Raw genomic sequence first — 19,930 nt, forward strand, 5'->3', positions numbered from 1 at the left:
ATATATATATCATGGGCTTTTGATATGAAATCATTAAAAAGCGTAGCACTTCACAGTCTGGAAAAATGTCCATTTATGGTCCAACCCTACATTTCTATACACACATGAAAAATTGTTCAACTCAAAGCCCTTTAACTAACATGAAATTCCTCATAACCACAATAAGATTTCAAATCCTTTGGTTTTTTCCCCTCCGTTATTTAGCATATATACAGCAACTTCGACCAATTTTCCTAATGCAAAGGAATTCTCTAATCCCTTTATTATTGAAGTTCATGTTATCAAGATTTTACTACATAGTTATATTTATGGAAAAACATTTCCAGCATTTTATTTTCCCTAAGGCCAACACCTCATGGCCAAAACTCATCAACAGCTCCACAACGACTCACCATCTGACCCACCCACTACATGTAATGGCAGCCTAATGTTTTATATCCCCGGGCCAACTCTCCCCCCCCCACCCCCTCACCCCCCAATCGACACCATTTCCATCATTTAGGAAATGGGCTGCTTTCGCCCTGCTGTCAGAGCATACATCCAGGCTGAGAGGGATAAACGTCCGAGCAGACAGACGGAGATACTCAATAAAAAATGCTCCCCACATGGGAATCAAACTCAGGTCTTCAGCATGCTATATAAACTGCCTAACCTCTACACCACAGATACTGGTGTATCCATCCACTACACAGGCAACAATCGTGAGCCACCAAGTGAGATGACTTCTCCTGAACAACAACAACTTGTGCGTGTGGGTACGCAGTCGTAAAGATAGAGCCGACAGTTGTCCAAGAACAGAACAACCAGTGTAGCTCAGTAAGTAAGGGAGAAAAAAAAAAATTATATTTCCCTTGTTCATCTATACATCTTGACGAAACGTTCCCAAACAATGGTCCATATAATTTAGAGATAACATTTTACAAACTGAAGAACTAATTCTTACCAATTCCGACACCAAGTATTGCTCGACCAGCAACGAGCATTGAGATATTCGAAGCTGCTCCAAGCACCAAAGCCCCAACGGTAAACACAAAACTGGCCAAAATAGTCACAATTTTTCTTCCAAACATGTCATTCAAAGGCCCCCCTGCTAAAGCCGCCAAGAAGGCTGCTCCGATAGTGACACTCACAATCACTTCCTGCCAAAAAGACGAGAGGGAAAACTCGTCTCTGAGAAGAAGCATAGCGCCCGACACAACACCCGTGTCATAGCCAAACAAAAATCCACCAACGGCAGAGAATGACGCCAGTAGCCAGACATACGGAGTGGATTTACGAGAATCGTTCTTCATCATGATGCTTATGTTGTTCAAGGTTAAGCCCCTTGAAAGACGTGACGATTCAGATGAAGAGGAATTTCCAAACCCGTTATTGTGGGAGACCTCCGCCTCAGTTTTATCATCTATTTCTTGTGCCTCAGCTGCAGTCCTAACTGTGAGAGTGGGCAGAGAAGGCTGTGCTATGAGTCGTGCATTCTCAGAGTCGGAAAAATTTGACAGCATCAGCTCCTCGCCATCCTGGTCCAAATCGTCACTATCGTCGGATGAAAACATTTAATCTAGATCTAGATCTAGGAGAGACACAGCACAGCTCTTGACTTTGACTTTAACGTTGATGATCACAAGAATTATCATGCAACTAAACTAAGACAAAGACTATTTTTTTCTAGCTAGAGGCTAGAGTGGAAGCAGTTTGAGAATGATTTGCTTTGCCAGGGATCGATGAAAGGTCAAGTAACTACCCCAGACATCAGCACAATATTGACTTATTGATGACAGGCTGCTAGGTCATGGGATGAAAAGTGATACCGGCTCTCCACGTCAATAAAAGAGTTGTTGTTTTTTTTGTTGCCTGCCCAGTCTAACCTAGACTAGATATAGATCTAGTATAGATCTAGATCTCTAGATCTAACATACTTGACTACACAGTCACACACAAGTTTACTAGCGACTGGCGACAGACTGAGACTTAGATCTAAATCTAGATTCTAGATTTAGATAATCTAGTGTTAAATGATTTCTGATAAAAGCAACATGTGTGATAAGTTGGAAAGGCCTTCATTCCAGTCCTTGGCTTCTTCTTTTCCCAAACGACAAGTACTTTGCAAAGAACGAAATCGACAATGGAACACACACAGACACCAGAGAGCCATCAACAATACAATGTTTGTCAACACGACAAAATGCATGGATTTCCTTCCGGGTAAAGCGATAGGCCTAGTTGGATTGATCTTACCCGGCTTCACTTTTCTACTGGCTTGTAGCTTTCAACTTACTGCTGTTTCTTTTTGACCGGAAAAGAAACGAAATGGAAGGAAGGGGGTGGGCGGGGGCTTGTCACAATAAAGTTGTAAGATTTTTTTTTATTAAATAAAATTTTTAAAATATACACGTATTTTATTTTTGAAAAACATGTCCATTTTGCATCCACAATTTCTTTTATTTCTGCTCTATACATCGAGAAAAAAAAATAGTCCTAGTATTAAATTCGGAAAATAAAACCGGAATGGCAGCCAACTTCATTTTATACTGACCTTCACAACAAGTAAAATGGCCGGTATACACAAAGTCGTAAGTGTCAAATCCTCTAGTCGTTTTCTTTTCTCTTCTTTGGTTGATCTTTATTGGTGAATATACGATTATGTTGTCAACCAAGTTAATATATTGGGGCCCCCTTAGTAAAGTGACTCAATACAGGAGTGCATCACTGTTGGGACAGTGATGGTCATCAGCCTTCTGAAACTGAACTGCACTGCACGTTTTTGCCACAGTTTGCACACACTAACTTACGTCCTAAACATTACTTTATGATTATAATGAATGCTCTTTTGATTTGAGAATGAATTAAATATAGACCCACAAATAGAATAAGTAGATCTAGATCTAATAGGCTATAATAAGGGTCAGCAGAACATGGGTTACTAAACAAACATGTTTTAACTTTGAAAGTGGCTATTCTCACCCGCCCGGAAGTTCTCGCAAGATCAACTCCTCCCCTCTTCTTTCTCTCTCTGTCTCTTTCTGAATACTGTCTATCGGTGTGGACGATCAAATTGACCGAAACAAAGTTAAAAAATGATGTTAAAACACAAAAGTAAATTAATTTGGTTGTCTACAAAGATGCTACGGCTATTTAACTTTTCGAATCGAGCCGAACTATGCGGGTCGCCATTTTGTTTTGCCCGGAAATTCTCGCGCTACTCCTCTCTCTCTTTCTCTCTCTCTCCACTGCCCACAGACAAAATTGTACGCTTTTAGTAAGCTACAGTTGTAATGGAACGTTTGTTCACGGCACAGAATTCTACAATTTTTCCTCACAGTACAGTGTAGAATTCTATGGTTTAGGGTGAACGCAAAATTTGGTGAACGCGCACCGGGTGAGAATAGCCACTAGACTCGCCTGCACTATTCTCACTCCGGGTGAGAATAGAGGTGGCCTTTAACTTTCACATTTTACTTTTACTTTTATAGTTAAAGATAATGATAAAGGGAGTGTATACAGACCCGGTAACCGGGAACAAAGTCACAAAGTATACAGACCCGGTAGAGGAACTCTTTTGTGATTTCGGAAAGTTTCAGCGCCCTCTTGGCTCAGGGTAGACCCAGGTTCTTCTAGATCTATGGCCTAGGTCTAGATCTAGACCAAGGAGATCTAGACAGACAGACATAAATCATTGATCTAGTTACGAGGCTAGCCTAGATCTAGATCTAGATCTCTAAATGAAGATTGCGGATGTCTTTTCGATGAACGATCGTTTTTCCTCCGTTTTGGAGTTGGAGGAATCACAATGTGAAGAAAAGAAACAATGTCATAATTTCAATCGAGCAGTCACCCTCTCTCTCTCTCTCTCTCTCTCTCTCTCTCTCTCTCCCTCTCTCTCTCCCTCTCTCTCTTCTGTCTCTGTGTACCGCTCGCATTCTCTTTTTCTTTGTCTCTGTTTCTTTCTCCCCACTCCCACCTATTTCCCAATCTATCTTTCTCTCGTCGTTCCCTCCTGCCAACTGGGACATGTCATCTAGCACTTCCCCCTGCTCTCTCTCTCTCTCTCTCTCACACACACACACACACACACTACCGGATCTGGGCGCTGAAACTTTCCGAAATCACAATAGAGTTCCCCTACCGGGTCTGTATACTTCGTGACTTGGTTCCCGGTTACCGGGTCTGTATACACTTCGAAAGATAAATTACACTCTTTGGATTTGATCACATGGATCACTTTCACAATTTAAAAAATCTTTCTTCACAGATCGTCTTTCTAGAAACCCTAAATCTAGATCTTATCTTATAAAAATGCATGAGGAAATGTTTAACTACTTGTGTCTGTGGTGTAGCAGTTAGACACTTCGCTGTCACATGATGCACTATGCAGGTGACCCGAATTCGATTCCCGGGTGGGAAGAAAGTTTATTTTATTGAGTGTCTCTGTCTTTCTTCTTTCTGTGCTGGGATGTTGCATCCCTCTTAGCCCGGGTTGGCCCTGACATTGCTACTTCAAATTCAAATCAGTTTTTGTCTGTGAGATACCATCTCAGAAATAAAAGGCATAAAATTCCACTTTCCAACGTTTTATTCACATTGGGGAGAGTTTGGGTATAAGGTAAGATTTGATCGTCATATGATCTGAATAGTGCAAGGAGGGTTTTTAATAGAATTCAGAGCACTCATATGTTCAGCACCAAACAGGTCCATTCAAACTATTGAGATTGTCATTTACTTTTTTCCTTGTTTTGCCTGCGGTCTAGATCTAGGTTGATTAAAACTTACTCAGGGAATGATTATGTGTCATTTTTAGTACTTTCTCCCACTTTCTGTCATGGACTCATGCGCACAATTTCTGGGTTTTCTTTTTCAGACAACTGGTCTCACAGGCCTGGCAGTGGCCCGGCACCCTCACCAGGTAAACAGCCCATGAGTCTCCTGTACATTCTTCTATTCTTCACATTTTATTATTAATATATATAGAGAGAGAGAGATCTATATACACTTACCGTATACTGGAGACTACAAACTCATTTGTTTCCCCCAACAGTATTCATGTGTGGCATCTGTGAATGGCCAGAAATCTTGTTGCTCCTTTCAGACGCCTTCACTTCCTTTCAGCTTTCATTTTCCGTTTATTCTGAAATTCTTTTATGAAAGTGTATTATAAAATTAAAATTTCATAACAATGTGAGTGTCTTTACCATTCCTGTCATCAACATTTTTGTACACCGTGGCCGATCAACGTCCCATGAGGGAAAGTGTTAAACTCTGAAAAATTTCTAATGGGGACAATATATTAAAGAGTATTATCTTATCTTTTTACAATGAAAAAGGGACCAAATTTTGCAGACGTTTCACATTAAAAACTCTCCTGTTGACACTGTTGGTGCTATTTTTCACCAGTGAGTTTTGTTGTCACTGGAATCATTGGAAAAAGAGCAGCTCTTATTCTCAGTATTTGTTTTCTGGTAAACCCAATTTTAGTTGTATCTCTATTCACTTGTCTTTTTGTTCGCAAATGCAACTTTGTAAGTTTTCAGTTATTTTCACCAAACCCCTGTGGCATAATTGAGGTAGCTCCCTTCCTACAAAAAGTTTCTAAACATTTTGACAACAATTGTGCTACAGAAAATATGTGTTTTTCTTACAATGATGTGTTGTCCTTGAAATGATGTGATACTTATTTTTTTCCTGGTCACTCATGTTGTTAGAAAGTTTTTACCTCAGCAGACTTCACAAAACTCAATTTAATGACAGCTGCATGTGTAGTGCTACAAGTTCATGTTTTTCTCACAATATTCATTTGTTACATGTTCTGTATATTCTTCAGACCTTGAAAGTCCTGTATGGGAAAATCTTGAGTCAGTTGAAGAAGATGCCCACAGAAGCTGCATACCGCAGGAATACCGAGCTGATTGTCAACGAAAGACTTGCTGCCGTCACAGCAGTAAGTGGAGATTTGATCAAATAAACATTTTGCAGGATTTTGTGTACATACGGAACCACCGGAAATGATTTAAACTAATTTGAACTCTTTTTAAGGAAAAATTTCGTAGCATGTCCTGTCCCAAACAAGAATCTAGACCCAGAATTGGAATAGAAAACGAACAGTCGGGGAATTTGTTTACCCCAGTCGCTAAGGTAGTAGTCGAATTTCAAATGACTGCAAATATGAATGTTTGCAATCTGTTCAGCGTGTTTTGTCGGGATAGTAGTGATTCCAGAGGAAACAGACTGCATGTCAATGCAAAAAGTGTGATTAAATTTGATTAAAATTGCGAAAGTGCAGGGAAAATGCCTTTCTCCAATTTTGCTATTTTGATGAGCGTCTGATTTGACCATGATGCCTCACATATTGTGACATTTCCTCATGTGATGACTGATAGACTGAGCTAGTCCTCATGTGATGACTGATAGACTGAGCTATTTTCTCATGTGATGACTGATAGACTGAGCTAGTCCTCATGTGATGACTGATAGACTGAGCTAGTCCTCATGTGATGACTGATAGACTGAGCTATTTCCTCATGTGATGACTGATAGACTGAGCTATTTCCTCATGTGATGACTGATAGACTGAGCTAGTCCTCATGTGATGACTGATAGACTGAGCTAGTCCTCATGTGATGACTGATAGACTGAGCTAGTCCTCATGTGATTTTCTTTTTCCCCTGACAGGAGCCGGACGTTGTGAAGCTGGAGCAGAGAATTAATTGTGGCCAGATCGAGGAGGTCATCATACAGGTGGGTGCTGCCAAGGGAGGGGGCTGGTGGGCTGCCAAGGGAGGGGGCTGGTGGGGGGTGGGGGGGGGCTGCCAAGGGAGGGGGCTGGTGGGGGGTGGGTGCTGCCAAGGGAGGGGCTGGTGGGGGGTGGGGTGGATGAAAAGGTTGGGCATTATTTACTTCTTCTCTCCCAAGCCTAAACGGCTGATGATACCGTACCTCATATTTCTACACCGTGTGTCTGGGGTTTTTTCCTCACAAGTATCTGCTTCACTTTGATCTTCTGTTGTGATCTTGCAGAGTCGATGAAAGTGAATGTTTTCTTACAATTTTAATTTGTCTATTTTTAGAAGGGTTAAACGGGGGTTGGATAACACAACTAGTTTGGATTTCTTTTCTCCTATTTCGTTGTTTTTGTTTGTCAGTCTCTCTTTTTTTCATTCACTCAACCAATGTTTTTGCACCTAATCAATGTGCTTCACTTTACTAAAAAATATCAAACAGGTTTGAAGTGGAATATTTTTTTCTCCTTCTCGCTCATTTTGATTTTACTTTGCTCATTGAGTGTCATGTGACCTGATGTGGGCTTTTGGAAAACTGTCGGTTGATTTGATGTTGTCGCTCTTCCCAGGCTGAGAGAGAACTCTCGCTGTCCCGGAGAATGCTCCAATGGAAACCGTGGGAACCTTTAGTGGGACAAGCTCCGCCCAACCAGTGGAAGTGGCCGCTGGCATGAGACAGACAGACAGACAGAGACAAAGATATGAAGCGGATGACTGTTTTAAACGTTTAGTGGTAGTAGAATCCTGACTGTGAATGACTTGTGCTTGGACTAATACTATAGAATTTTTCAATTATATTTTTCGTCTCACAAGATGGAATCAACTGCAACTGGCTGATTAGTCGAATAAAATTGAAGTGTGAGGAATAGATTCTTTTCGTTTTATTTGTTTGCAGTTTGGACCGCCGAGCAATGATGGTTGATGGTTATAATTATAAAGTCCCACTTCTTTTCTTTCACTCTGGTATTTTTTTCTGTCTTTTTGTCCATCCTGCCTTTTCCCTGCTCTGACTGATCGTTATTGTGAATATATATGTATGTATGTGTGTTTGTATGTATGTGTGTGTGTGTGTGTATTATATACCACAGATTGAGAACTGTAATTTTTTTTAGTGTCAAAATTTTGAGCTTGGTACATTTCAACAGCTGGCGGAAGATTTGACATTCCTGGGGTCAGAGGCAGACAACAGACGGGATACTGTTAGTTCGCTTTTGTTGTAAAATGTATAACATTTACCGAGCCGCAGCAAAATTTTCTTCTTTGAGCTGGAGATCAATAAAATCTTATCTCAAAATGAAGAAACTCCAGTGTGTGGGGACTGGTATGCTTGCTGTAGATCAAAGAAATCTGCAACAGTTGGATCACTGCTAGTGCTAGTCTTTCCTTTAAATTAATATCTGCCTAGAATTTTCCCATCAAACAGTCTGGCACACACATACCATACATGATGTAAGGAAAAATGGAAAAACTAATAGATTTTCAGGTTGCAGATTTTTTCTTTAATAATTTAATAATAATAATATTGCAAATAATTTCTCTAGTGCCCTCACCTGTACAATACAGCTCTAGGTGTTTGACAACACCTTCATCTTGTCACAGACTACTTCATGTACGGTTCATGAACATTCCGAACATACATAAAAATATACACTCTTTGGATTACAGTATCACATGGACCACTTTCACAAGTTAAAAAATCTCTCTTCACAGGTCATCTTTCTAGAAACCCTATCTTATCTTATCTTATAAAAAGGCTTGAGGAATTGTGTAAATACCTGTGTCTATGGGTGGGGAGAAAGTTTTATTGAGTGTCTTGGTCTTTCAGCCGGGATGTGCCCTGACAGGCAGGTTTGGAAGCCAGCCTCCTAATTTACCTAAACTGTGTTGCTGGGAGCATAAGAAATATCTACTCCTACGGTACCGTACATTCAACAAATAAATGTGTGTAAATATCATGAACCAAATGTCGTTATAAGACACCACACTAAGGCCAAGGTCATTTGGAAACGTTAGTTCCACTTGGTAACTTTGTGGGTGGTTGGAGCGTGCCACTGGCAGAACCTACGTATGTTCTTCCCCACTGATTTTCCCGTCTGCCCGCTCTGTCTTTTCCCCTGCACTGAGTGACCACTGTTGTGTCCATGTGCTTCTTCTCTCTCTTCAAATGAATCATTCCAACTCAGACTTGATGACTGGACTGAAAGTACTCCTAGCTCTTAGTCTTGTCTCTACTTGTCCAACGTCTAGACTGGCACTCTAGAGGTGTTCCTGGAACTACTGATCTTAGTCTTGTCTCTACTACTTGTCCAACGTCTAGACTAGCACTCTAGAGGTGTTCCTGGAACTGGAAGGTCCCTAGATGGGAGAAGTCGGCCATGTGGTCGTGCTGTGGCTGTGGCTGTGGCTGTGGCTGATAGACGGAGTGCTCGGCTGTTGCCATGGTCGACCCAGCGGGTATCACCAGGACGGGCTGGGGGTGGGGCACGTGGTGTAGGTGGGAGGAGCTTGGGATAGACGGGGGAGGGGCAAATGTCATGACAGATCCGTGAGGGGGAGGAGGAGGAGGCAGGCGGGAGGAGGGGAGGAGCAGCGTCTGCTGGGGAGGCGGGGCTTGTGGTGACGACAGCTGGTGTATCGCTGCATGACAGTCGGCCTCACGGGGCTCGTACTGGGACACCTGGGTGACCTCCGCTTGGGCGGCGGTGTGGACGTTAGCCAGGCTGACGGAGATCACTTCACCGCGGGGATCTGACAGGACGGATGACGATCCACTGGAGTGGATGTCGTTCAGGTTCAGGCCCATACGGATAAAAAACTCCTCGGCTGTCATGTCCCTCTCCAACCTGTGAGGCTCAAGACTTTCCTCCAATCTCCTCCCACCAGCTACGTGTGCTGTATTTTCTAAAACGACTCGATGTCTGTTGGAATATTGCTGTGACTCGACTCCCACTCTATACGCTGAGCCGCAGTCTTCAACTCCTTTCTTGTACCCTGAGTCGGCTCCTCTCTTCTTACTTTCCTCGTGTCTCACACTCACCACAGGAGCGGAGGAAGCACCCGGGCCTTGCCTCGTGTCTGTGAGCGTGGTGGGCGTGTCTGCGAGGGAGGTGGGCGTGTCGGTGAGGGTGGTGGGCGTGTCCTTGCTCGTCTCCACAATGGCGGAAGACTGAGCGGAGAAGGAATCTGTCTTGTCCTCTGCAGCTCCACTTCCTTTTTTCTTCTTTCCTTTCCCCTGAGCAGACGTGGTGGCCAGTTCCACGCTCCCTTCGGTCTCCCCGCTGTGATGTTTCTTCACATGTTCTCTCAGCTTGTCCACGCGACTCGAGGCGTACTCGCACACGTCACATTTGTGGGCCCGCACCGCCGAGTGGGTGCGCTCGTGCCGGACCAGATGCGACCGTTCGATGAAAGCTTTGCTGCACACCTTACACACGTGCTCCCGTATGCCGAGATGGCTGCGCATGTGCGCCTCCAGTTGAGAGCGTTTGGGCGTGGCGTACTTGCAGGAGGGGAAGTTACATCGGAACACATCACCTGTCCAGCACATCAAAGGGGACAAACAAAAGGTGATGTTACTACATCTGAACAGATAACTCGTCAACATGGAGCATAAACTTAACTTTAGGAACATCTACTGACACATACAATAAGAATATTTAGGATAAGTACAAAGACTCACTACTTTTCTTACGTGCTCTTTCACAGACAGATAAAGATAGTTTTAAAAGATTTTTAAAACACCACTGTCAAAACTGGCCTCAGAGAAACAAACATTTTGAAATCATTTGCTGCAATCTCAGACTCCTATATGATAAAAAGAGTGGCAAAAACATAAGCAATTTCATAAGAAAAAAGAGCATACAAATTTATACAAAAACCAAAAAAAAATTTTAAATGTCTTCAATTTAACAAGTACTGTAACTGACTTAAAAGAAATAGCATTCCACACTGACCCACATTTCTAAACAATCAATCAAATCTACCAAATAAAATGGCCCTATTCCTGGCAACTGTCTGATACAGTGATAGTCAAATTCATCTATCACTTTGTCCAAAAGTAACCAAACAAAATATATCATAAATTTCTTTTCCAATGTTTTACGACAATCTATGTTGTTCAGGACGTTTTCAAGAAAAATTCCTTGAAATGTGAAAAATCTACAAGAAACAAAAAACTTTTGAAAGTGCATGAAAAAGAAACATCAAATAGAATATCTTTGGCTACCAGCCTATTTGATTAATATTTAATCCACAACTTATAATTGACCAGTCAGTATCGTGCTCTGTATTTTTCAACTGTGAAGTATAAGAAGAAACAAGCTGGCCACCTGTGTGGATCTTTTTGTGCGCGATCAGATGAGACTGGAACTTGGTGGAGAAGCCACAGAGGTCACACAGGTAGGGTCGGAGGTCGCTGTGAGTGACCATGTGCTGGTCAAGCGTGTTCTTCAACTTGAACGTCCGGCTGCACTCAGGGCACTGGTATTTCTTCTCGTCTGAAGGTCGCAGTGAGGCGGGGAATGTGGGACAAGAGGGGGGAAAATAGAAGTAAGGACTAGGAGACGCCAGTCAAGTCAAAGAAAGTCTTCCTCCTTGCTGTTTGGTGTACATAAACAATGGATGAAGTGAACCTTGCATCATTTCAGAGAACCCAAGCTGTAATTGCCATCCCTATTATTCCAACAAGTACACATTATTCCCCTCATCCTACTTATGAACAGAGTAAAAGCCTACTTCTTAAGCTCACTCTTTGTCAGAAACTGTTTACTTATGAAAAGAGTAAAAGCCTACTTCTTAAGCTCACTCTTTGTCAGAAACTGTTTTCACTGGTATTAAAAATGGAGACAGGACAAGAAAGCACACGGTCCTATTGGAGACGGACGTTAAACTAGGAGGTCCCACCCCTTAAATAACCTAAAAGTGTTGATAGGGGCGTTAAACCCATACCATTTCACCATTTTCAAGAAAGCACCGAGGTCGCGATCTGTTACCAAACAAACCCAAACAAACCCAAACAAACCAACCTGAATGGTTTTTGATGTGTGCGTACAGATTGTTCCTTGTCCGGAAAGCCATGAGGCAAGAGCTGCAGACGTACGGCCGGTCGTCCGTGTGCTGGCGCCGATGAGTCAGGAGGGTTGCCATTTTGTCCGTACTGAAATGACAGTCTTCCCCGTCACAAAGGTACGGAGGACCTGGAAGTTGAAAGGAATTATCAAAGTTGGTGTAACATTTTTTAATAGATTTTTTTGCACAAGGCACAATCCGACTCAACTGAAGCAGAAAGTAAAGAAGGAGCAAGAAAGCAAACTTCTGCCACGGATGATTCCCCGTAGACTAATCACACTGCCAGGGACTTTGCTCTCGCCAGTTTCTCGGGCAATAATTCTCACCACACAGAAAGGGTTTAAACAAAAGTTTATCAAACCAATCACAGGAGAGTAGATGGGATCTCCGTCTATCACTCAACTTAATACAAGTCACAGGGCCCGCTTTTCCCAACTTGACCCAGAGCAACTTTCTCACAGAACTTGAACCATAGGGTGACACAGTGACAGTGACAGTGACAGGGAAAACCCAGGATAATAGAGTCAAATTTTTTTTTCTCATAAATCCAAACAAAGATACGAATGAGGAATTATAACGGCCAATGTCTGGTTCAGACAATTCTTCATGGTGATAATAATAGCCCACACATTTATCTCGCACCAATTTATTCCCTCAAAATAATGGTCAGAGTGTCTGATGTGGTTCAAAAAGTTCATTTTTTACAATGTAGCTCTTCTACCTGTCCTGCCTACACTGTAACAGTTTCAAAACAAACGTAGCTCATAAAACATTGGCAAAGTTCAGTTGGAGGATGTAACGCTATATTGGACTAAACTTTTTAAGTGGAAGATTTTCTGAGGACTTTTGCGCTGCTTCCTCTTTTACCCTCAGCAACCTGTTTGAGTCTTCTATTCCTCAATCTATCTCTTGTTTAGCTACTTCAGAAGATTGTCCTTCTTAATTAAAAGCCAGTTCAATGAAGAAGAAAAGACCCAAAAAAATTTCTTTTTTTCAAACTAAAGAGAATTGCCTTTAAGCCATTTTTTGAAGTTAATGAAAAAAAAGACTCAAAATATTTCTTACCCTGAAAGTGCTGCGACTTTAAGTGCTCGTTGAATTCCTTGTTCCACTTGCAGACAAAGTCACATAATGGACAGCGAAATGTTCCTTTACTCTCGTGAGCCTAAGCCAAAGAGAATACATCAGTGTTTCATAATGCTGCAATATTTCTAAAAACCTGTTAATCAGTCAAGCACATTTAACTTGAACATAAGTGATATACAACTTGAAATCACAATCTTTGGATGAGTGTTAGGTCCATGCAATATTGTCTCTGTTTTAAGTCACAATCTTTGGATGAGTGTTAGCTCCATGCAATATTGTCTCTGTTTTAAGTTCTGCAAACCTAAAACGAAACAAACAAAAAAAAAAATATATATATATATATACAGGTAGAAAAAAAATCATGCCCTGAAAATCTGTTCACTGTGTGTGTGTGTTTCGCTAAGAGCATGTTCCCTGCATGTGTGCCAGATCGTATATCAAAATACAAAACATTTACACACAAATAAAGCTCCCAATTCAAAGCTTTACGACAATTACCTTTTTCTTATGTTTGTCAAGTTCCACTTTGGTGTTGCAGGAAAAGCTACAAGTTGAGCACTTGAGTGTCCGTGGGGGCTCATCTTTGGTGAGTTTCTTAGTCGAGGAGGAGTCTTCTTGAGACAGCTCCTGTGACTTGAGTTTTGCAGAACTAGCTTCAACAGCTTTGCCTCCTTTCTTACTCTCTTCATACGCCTTGCTGGGAACTACTATTTGGAACAGAAATTGTTGTAGTTGCAGTGAAAGAAACCTTCCAAAGTGGATGTTCTGAACATACTACAAAGATCAATTCATAAAACTCTATACACCTTGCGAGTACACGGTTAGGTTGTTGTAAATTTCCACGTGGCAGCACCCAGACAAAAACATCACTCAGCTCATCTTTTTCTGTTACAAAATTCTACTTACAAGAATCATCTCAAAATTTGTTCCAAACATGACAATCTAACATAACCCTACAGAATCAAGCTAAGTAAGGAGGGGGGGGGGGGGGAACAATGACAACTCAAACAACCTAGATTTATGCTTAAAAATGCGCTCTATGTCATTTCAAACATGGCCATCTAGACTATCATACTATGGTCTTGCTAGATAACACCTGAACTACTAACGGTGTGCCCTTGGCAATAAGTTGACAGTGACTGTACTATCCAGTGTTAAAAAATGAAAGCCCACGTAATTGTCCTGACCCCTGTGTATATATATATATATATATATATATATATATATATATATATATATATATATATCCCTGTATATATATCGGTGTTCAGTCTTACCCTTTGTTTGCCCCCTCTGTGGTCGACCCGAGGCCCGCAGACTGACAGTCCTGGTCTCATCAGACGTCACCTCCACAGATTCCGTCGTAACTTCCTTACGCTGCTCCCTAACCCTGGTGGACATTCTTGGAGCAATCGGGTCAGCTTTTGTCGTGATTGTCTTGGAACCTTTCCCCTTCCCATCACTAGAGGAGCTCAGATCACCACTTCTAGCACTTCGGGTGTTGCTTCTAAGTATTTCTTGATCCGGTGGAGACTTCGACACTTCTTTGCTAACAGCTTTTTCCGTGCTCCTTTGATTACTTTGAACAAGTTCAGATTTTCTTTTCTTTGCCTGTCTTGATGAGCTTGCTTTCTCTTCTTCTTTCTCAGTTTGTTCCTCGGTTGATATCAATCGACGGGGCAGTTTGAGTTTCCTTTTCATGCTTCCCCGAGAGCGATGTGCTCTTAGCGCGGGTTCACCAAGCGTGTCGCCCTTCTCATCTCGGCCACTGACGTCAGGCGAGTCCGTGTTGTCTTTGCTCGGTTCATGAGGCGACTCGCTCACACACTCTGGGGACTCCGTGACACTGATGGGCACTTTTTTCTTCCGACTTTTTGAAGTTTTCTGATCAGGTTGATCGACATCTGCAGAAACTTGAGGTTGCCGTGAGTGAGCCGAGTCAGCAGCCTGAAGCGTTGGTGAGTTTGAGATGACGGATAAACTGACAGGGTGAAACACTTTGTGCCGACCGGAGCCCAGATCGACGATGCTGGTGACGACGCTGGAGAGGAGATAGCTGTACTGTTCTCGCAACGCCTCAAACTGGTCTGTGTACGGGCCCAGCGTGATGGCGGCCGAGTGCAGCGTCTGCAGCAACAGGTACAGCGACGATGGGTTGGAGGTGAAGAAGTTCTCCGTCTGGCTGATCTCCAGCAGGAAATCTTTGGCCACGACCTCCCAGTCCAGGTGACCCAGCAACAGAACCAAGTACTGCTGGCGTTTGGGGACGTCGCCGCGCAGCCAGGAAATGATCAGAAACAATTTCATCTCAGGATTCAACCTTGACACGTGGTGAGAACCCAGGAACGCGTTGAACTGCTCGGGAGCCAGGTCTCGGAAATCAGACTTCTGGACGGCATCGTCCAAATTCTCACCCAAGAATCTCACACAGCCAGACTCTAGATCTGAGAGCTGGAACTTAACGGCCAGGTGGAAATGACTAATCACGTTATCGACAGTCGTGGTGCGGATCAAGTAGGTCTCACACATGGACCTCAGTATATGAACCTGTGGGGGAGGAAAAAAAGAAAGATAGAAGAAACACAAACCCGACCCAAAAGCAATAAAAGGACATTTTTTAGCACAGATGAAATTGTGTATTAATAAAAATAAAAGAACTACATAATAATACATCATCGTCATCATCATCATCCAGTGCCAGATCTGCGACAGACACCGGCGATCATGGTTCTCCATTCATTCCTTTGCTTGGATGCTCTCAGAAAAGCTACGTTTCCTTGATCTTTCCCTGTTACCCATTTGTTTAGGTTCCTCAAGTACGTTGTTTTGGGCCTTCCCCTGCTTCGCTTGCCCTCAATTTACATAAAACATGTGATTCATAATTTCACATTTGTTAATTCCAGGCAGTCATATTTTTCGGAGGATATATAAAGGTTGGTTTTTCTCTTCTTTCAAAATCTGTCAACTTTTTCGACACTAGTACATGTATCCTCTCAATGAGGCAGCTTAGGCAATTACCTCTGTCAACTTTTTCGACACTAGTACATGTATCCTCTCAATGAGGCAGCTTAGGCAATTACCTCAACATTGCACACATTCAAGTGTTTCCATTTTGTGTCCAAGAACCACTTCTCCTCTCTTTGCACACTAGGCCCTGCAGTCTTCTTACTTCATGAAGCACTATCCTATATTGGTACCACAAGTAGACAAGTATATATATTGGGTGACCTTATTTAGGCCATATGTGGCCTAAATAAGCTAAACCCCCCTCCCTTACCTTGTGTAGGCCATATGTGGCCTAAATAAGCACTCTCATGTATATTACCACAAGTAGACGAGTATATATATTACCACAAGTAGACAAGTATATATATATATTACATATGAAAAACTCACTTCTGACTAATAACAAAAATACCATAGAAAAAAAAGAAGAAGTCTACCTGGAAAGTTGAAGCCAACAGCAGCAACGTGGATATGTTGGACATGGCCTCCTCCAAAACTCCCGAGTACAGGAAGTTCAGGAAGCTCTGGAAGGCGTCGTGCTGGTCACATAACACACGTACGTGCTGCGTGGTGGCCACCCGCGGGTCCAGCATGTTCCTCATCACCGGGCTCCACACCACCAGAACAAGGCGGTGGGCATTGTACCGGGCACCACTCAGCTCAAACACCAGGTCACAGAACTCCTCACTCTAGGGAGGAAAGGGACATTTTGAAACTGGACAAAATTGTTTTTGATCAACTCAAATAACTGCCATTGTCTATACATTACTAACAGGATGAACATACACCAGCGGGTTCAACAGATAGGCCCACACATTAACAAAGATAGCAAACACATACATCACAAAGTCAAACGAACATACACCAGCGGATTTAACAGATAGGCACACACATACATCGCAAAGTCAAACGAACATACACCAGCGGGTTCAACAGATAGGCACACACATACATCGCAAAGTCAAACGAACATACACCAGCTGGTTCAACAGATAGGCCCACACATTAACAAAGATAGCAAACACATACATCACAAAGTCAAGCAGTGGGAAGAAAAGATGTGCAAATAAATACAGGCTGCATAAGATCAAAAGAAAAGTTATGGTCTAAAAAAGACATTTCAGATAGACTGAAAACATAGAAGAACTTTCTAAAGAATGTGACAGAAGCAAAACCTCACTCTCACTGACTCTCAGCCTGGCTTGGCCCCAACATGTGTGTAAAAGCAGCCTGCCTCCTACATTATTTTAAATATGTCCATTTTGGATATAAAACAGGTACAATCTACAGTTTTGCAGTGCCATTGAATGAAAGAGCAAAGGTTTTATTTTCAGTCAGTCAATGACATGTAACATTATTAGCAGATTAAAAAATTTCACAACTAAACAACTTGTCTACTTTTGTTCTAAAGAATCAGAACACTCACCTCTTTTAAAGCACATAATTTATTGATGAGAAAAGAATGTGGTGGTGAATCGCACAGAGGTAGAATGTCGCTCTGCATCCTCAAGCTGTGAAAGTAGAAGAGGCACAGTGTTGAGTTGTTCCACAGTCTTTCTGTCGCTACATCTGTCTCGCAGATATGAGATAATCTCTGCCAGAATTTGATATTCTTTACAGTTCTGGGGAAAACAAGAAACATAGATATAATAAAAATTAATCACTGCTATTTATAAGCATTCGCTGAGTCCTGAAAAAAAGCTCAAATACCTGACAATCTCAGTCATAATAATGAGTGTTGGAGAAGAATTCTTGGTCTCTGACAAAATTACAAAAGATAGTGAAAATAAGGTTGAATAGAAACGATAGAAATCAGTCTGTACGTGGTGACAGCGGAGATTGTCATGGAAGGAAAAGAAATCAAACAAAGTAGTGCTAGAAGAAGCTAGCTGGTGGTGGGGTACGCTGACAAATGAAAAAAACAAAATTAAGAAGAGACAAACGCAGACACTTGTTTGAGTTTAGTTGGGTTGTTTGTTTGTCTTTTTGTTTCGAGCATTTGGGCAGAGAAAAAAGTGGCAAACCAGGAAGTGAAGAAAGCCAACAATGTCTGTTCAGATCACGCTGCACTTATCATGATGATGTTTCTCCAGTTGAACAGGAAGAAATAATAGAGACTCGTACAATTCGGCGACAGTTTCATAAACAAAACGTGTTGAACTAGCTAGTTCTGCCACACAGGTAGGAATATATATATATATGTATTTAATAATAACGTGATAAACCATTTCTCGTTGTCTAAGTTGGCTAGTTCTGCCACACAGGTAGGAATATATGTATTAGTAATAATGTTATAAACCATTTCCCGTTACCCGTTGTCTAACACAGGTAGGAATATAGGTATTAGTAATAACGTTATAAACCATTTCCCGTTACCCGTTGTCTAACACAGGTAGGAATATATGTATTAGTAATAACGTGATAAACCATTTCCCGATGTCGAAGTTGGCTAGTTCTGCCACACAGGTAGGAATATAGGTATTAGTAATAACGTGATAAACCATTTCCCGATGTCGAAGTTGGCTAGTTCTGCCACACAGGTAGGAATATAGGTATTAGTAATAACGGTATAAACCATTTCCCGATGTCGAAGTTGGCTCTGCTCGGAGAAGGAAGCGATAAGCGAAAACGTGGATTTGTTTACAAACAAACCTAGTTCCAAATGGTTGGTCCATTTAATCACGTGGTACAAGATGGCATGGGGGACAGGGGGAAAATGATCCAACACGGAAATAGGGAAGAAAGTGGTCGTAAATTCGGAAAATGGGTCTAAAATTGATATGAGATGCTGAATCTTGCAGTAAAACCCTTAAGTCAAAAGTGTATATCACAGAAATACAAAATTGACGTGAAATCACGAAGCCCAGCAAACATACCGGTCGGGAAAGGGTGGCTGTATCTTGATATGTTCCCCAGGCCAGACATGATGGACCGGCACAGTCACGTGACCTCCCCCTGCTGGACGGGCAGGTTTCCTCAAGGCGACATGTTGCCGGTTTTGCTCGTCAATCATTTTGTGAACGGTTCTGGGTGTATAGTTAATTTATTTATTTATTTTATAAAATGTGAAAATAAATGAATCACATTACATTCACAACGTTTCCAGAACCAAATACCTCAGGCCCGAGACATACTAGATCTAGGATCGTTTAGTATTGGCTTTTAAAATTCATCATGTAGTCTAAATGACCTGTAATATGAGCCACCTTTATATTACATGTATGTGCAAAAAATACAAGTGCCGGCACACTACATGTAAGCCTACATAATTATATGATTAATACCACAATAGGTACAGTATATACGATATAGGCCTCATTAAAAAATTGCAATACCGTTAACTTGCAGCGCGCGCGTTGGTGTTTGTGTGTGTGTGTGTGTGTGTGTGTGTGTGTGTGTGTGTGTGTGTGTGTGTGTGTGTGTGTGTGATACAATAAGAACGTTTCTTAGAAAACAAGCTTTATTTTCATCAGAATATATATAATATTGATACTTCAGAGCACAAACGTGCATTGCGACATATTTTAGAACTTTCAAAAGTTTTAGGAGGCTGGCTGCATCGACCCTGGCTGACATGTGCCGGCCCTGACTGAGAGTGATACAATGTTGGTTTTTTCCTGATTGTTCGTCTACTCAGAGCATTATAAAAGACAAAAAGGTTTCTAATCCAGTTTTCTTTCAGAAAATATATAAAGATGACATTTTCAGTAGAAAGGGTAATCTTGCAGCTTCTAAGTCTCCCACTCCACCATGACATTTATTGTCAACAGTTGACCATCATAGAGTCATAGCCAGAGGTACAGGTAAGCAACCTGTGAAATAAAATAAGACTCCTGAAGCCGCCTCCTGATGTAGAAAATAGTGTGGATGATGTAGAAAATAGTGTGGATGATGTAGAAAATAGTGTGGATGATGTAGAAAAAAGTTGGGATGATCTAGGAAAAAAGTTGGGATGATGTTGAAAAAAGTGTGGTAGATTTAGAAAATAGTGGGGATGATGT

The 19,930-nt window shown here is 41.8% G+C and overlaps 3 protein-coding genes across 4 annotated transcripts in view; 1 reads left to right on the forward strand and 2 right to left on the reverse strand.

Annotated features, from left to right (window-relative positions):
- Positions 1-2,196, reverse strand: part of LOC101862009 (proton myo-inositol cotransporter) — a gene marked incomplete in the record, with an annotated part of 9,900 nt that extends 7,704 nt beyond the window's left edge. Inside the window, 1 exon segment of the mRNA XM_005112626.3 lies at positions 944-2,196. Within this exon segment, the coding sequence (XP_005112683.2) occupies positions 944-1,553 (610 nt within the window).
- Positions 2,197-2,479: 283 nt separating this feature from the next.
- Positions 2,480-7,636, forward strand: LOC101862239 (NADH dehydrogenase [ubiquinone] 1 alpha subcomplex subunit 5). The gene is made up of 5 exons (XM_005112627.3): positions 2,480-2,570; positions 4,856-4,900; positions 5,816-5,932; positions 6,664-6,729; positions 7,340-7,636. Exons 1-5 carry the CDS (start codon positions 2,550-2,552, stop codon positions 7,442-7,444), a joined length of 354 nt encoding a protein of 117 aa, XP_005112684.1. The 5' UTR covers positions 2,480-2,549; the 3' UTR covers positions 7,445-7,636.
- Positions 7,637-8,246: 610 nt separating this feature from the next.
- Positions 8,247-19,924, reverse strand: LOC101862921. 2 transcript variants are annotated; one of them, XM_013090562.2, is made up of 9 exons: positions 18,806-19,924; positions 17,356-17,551; positions 16,367-16,618; positions 14,201-15,470; positions 13,422-13,627; positions 12,903-13,002; positions 11,795-11,965; positions 11,099-11,266; positions 8,247-10,304 (listed from the first exon to the last, which is right to left on the reverse strand). In XM_013090562.2, exons 1-9 carry the CDS (start codon positions 18,940-18,942, stop codon positions 9,097-9,099), a joined length of 3,708 nt encoding a protein of 1,235 aa, XP_012946016.1. In that variant the 5' UTR covers positions 18,943-19,924; the 3' UTR covers positions 8,247-9,096. The 2 variants fall into 2 exon arrangements, with proteins under 2 accessions (XP_012946016.1, XP_005112687.1); XM_005112630.3 differs by having other exon boundaries at positions 13,422-13,630.
- Positions 19,925-19,930: the final 6 nt, after the last annotated feature.

This window comes from Aplysia californica, unplaced genomic scaffold (assembly GCF_000002075.1).
Source record: "Aplysia californica isolate F4 #8 unplaced genomic scaffold, AplCal3.0 scaffold01341, whole genome shotgun sequence".
NCBI lineage: Eukaryota > Metazoa > Mollusca > Gastropoda > Aplysiida > Aplysiidae > Aplysia > Aplysia californica.

What these genes read in the sequence shown, in the direction of transcription:
- LOC101862239 (XM_005112627.3), top strand. Translation starts at nt 2,550, where the DNA reads ATGGCCGGTATACACAAAGTC. An exon ending in GACTTGCTGCCGTCACAGCA is followed by an intron (nt 5,933 to 6,663) that starts GTAAGTGGAGAT and finishes TTCCCCTGACAG; the next exon opens with GAGCCGGACGTTGTGAAGCT. An exon ending in TCGAGGAGGTCATCATACAG is followed by an intron (nt 6,730 to 7,339) that starts GTGGGTGCTGCC and finishes CGCTCTTCCCAG; the next exon opens with GCTGAGAGAGAACTCTCGCT.
- LOC101862921 (XM_005112630.3), bottom strand. Translation starts at nt 18,942, where the DNA reads ATGATTGACGAGCAAAACCGGCAACATGTCGCCTTGAGGAAACCTGCC. An exon ending in AATTATGTGCTTTAAAAGAG is followed by an intron (nt 16,619 to 17,355) that starts GTGAGTGTTCTG and finishes TTTCCTCCCTAG; the next exon opens with AGTGAGGAGTTCTGTGACCT. An exon ending in TTGACAAACATAAGAAAAAG is followed by an intron (nt 13,003 to 13,421) that starts GTAATTGTCGTA and finishes TCTTTGGCTTAG; the next exon opens with GCTCACGAGAGTAAAGGAAC.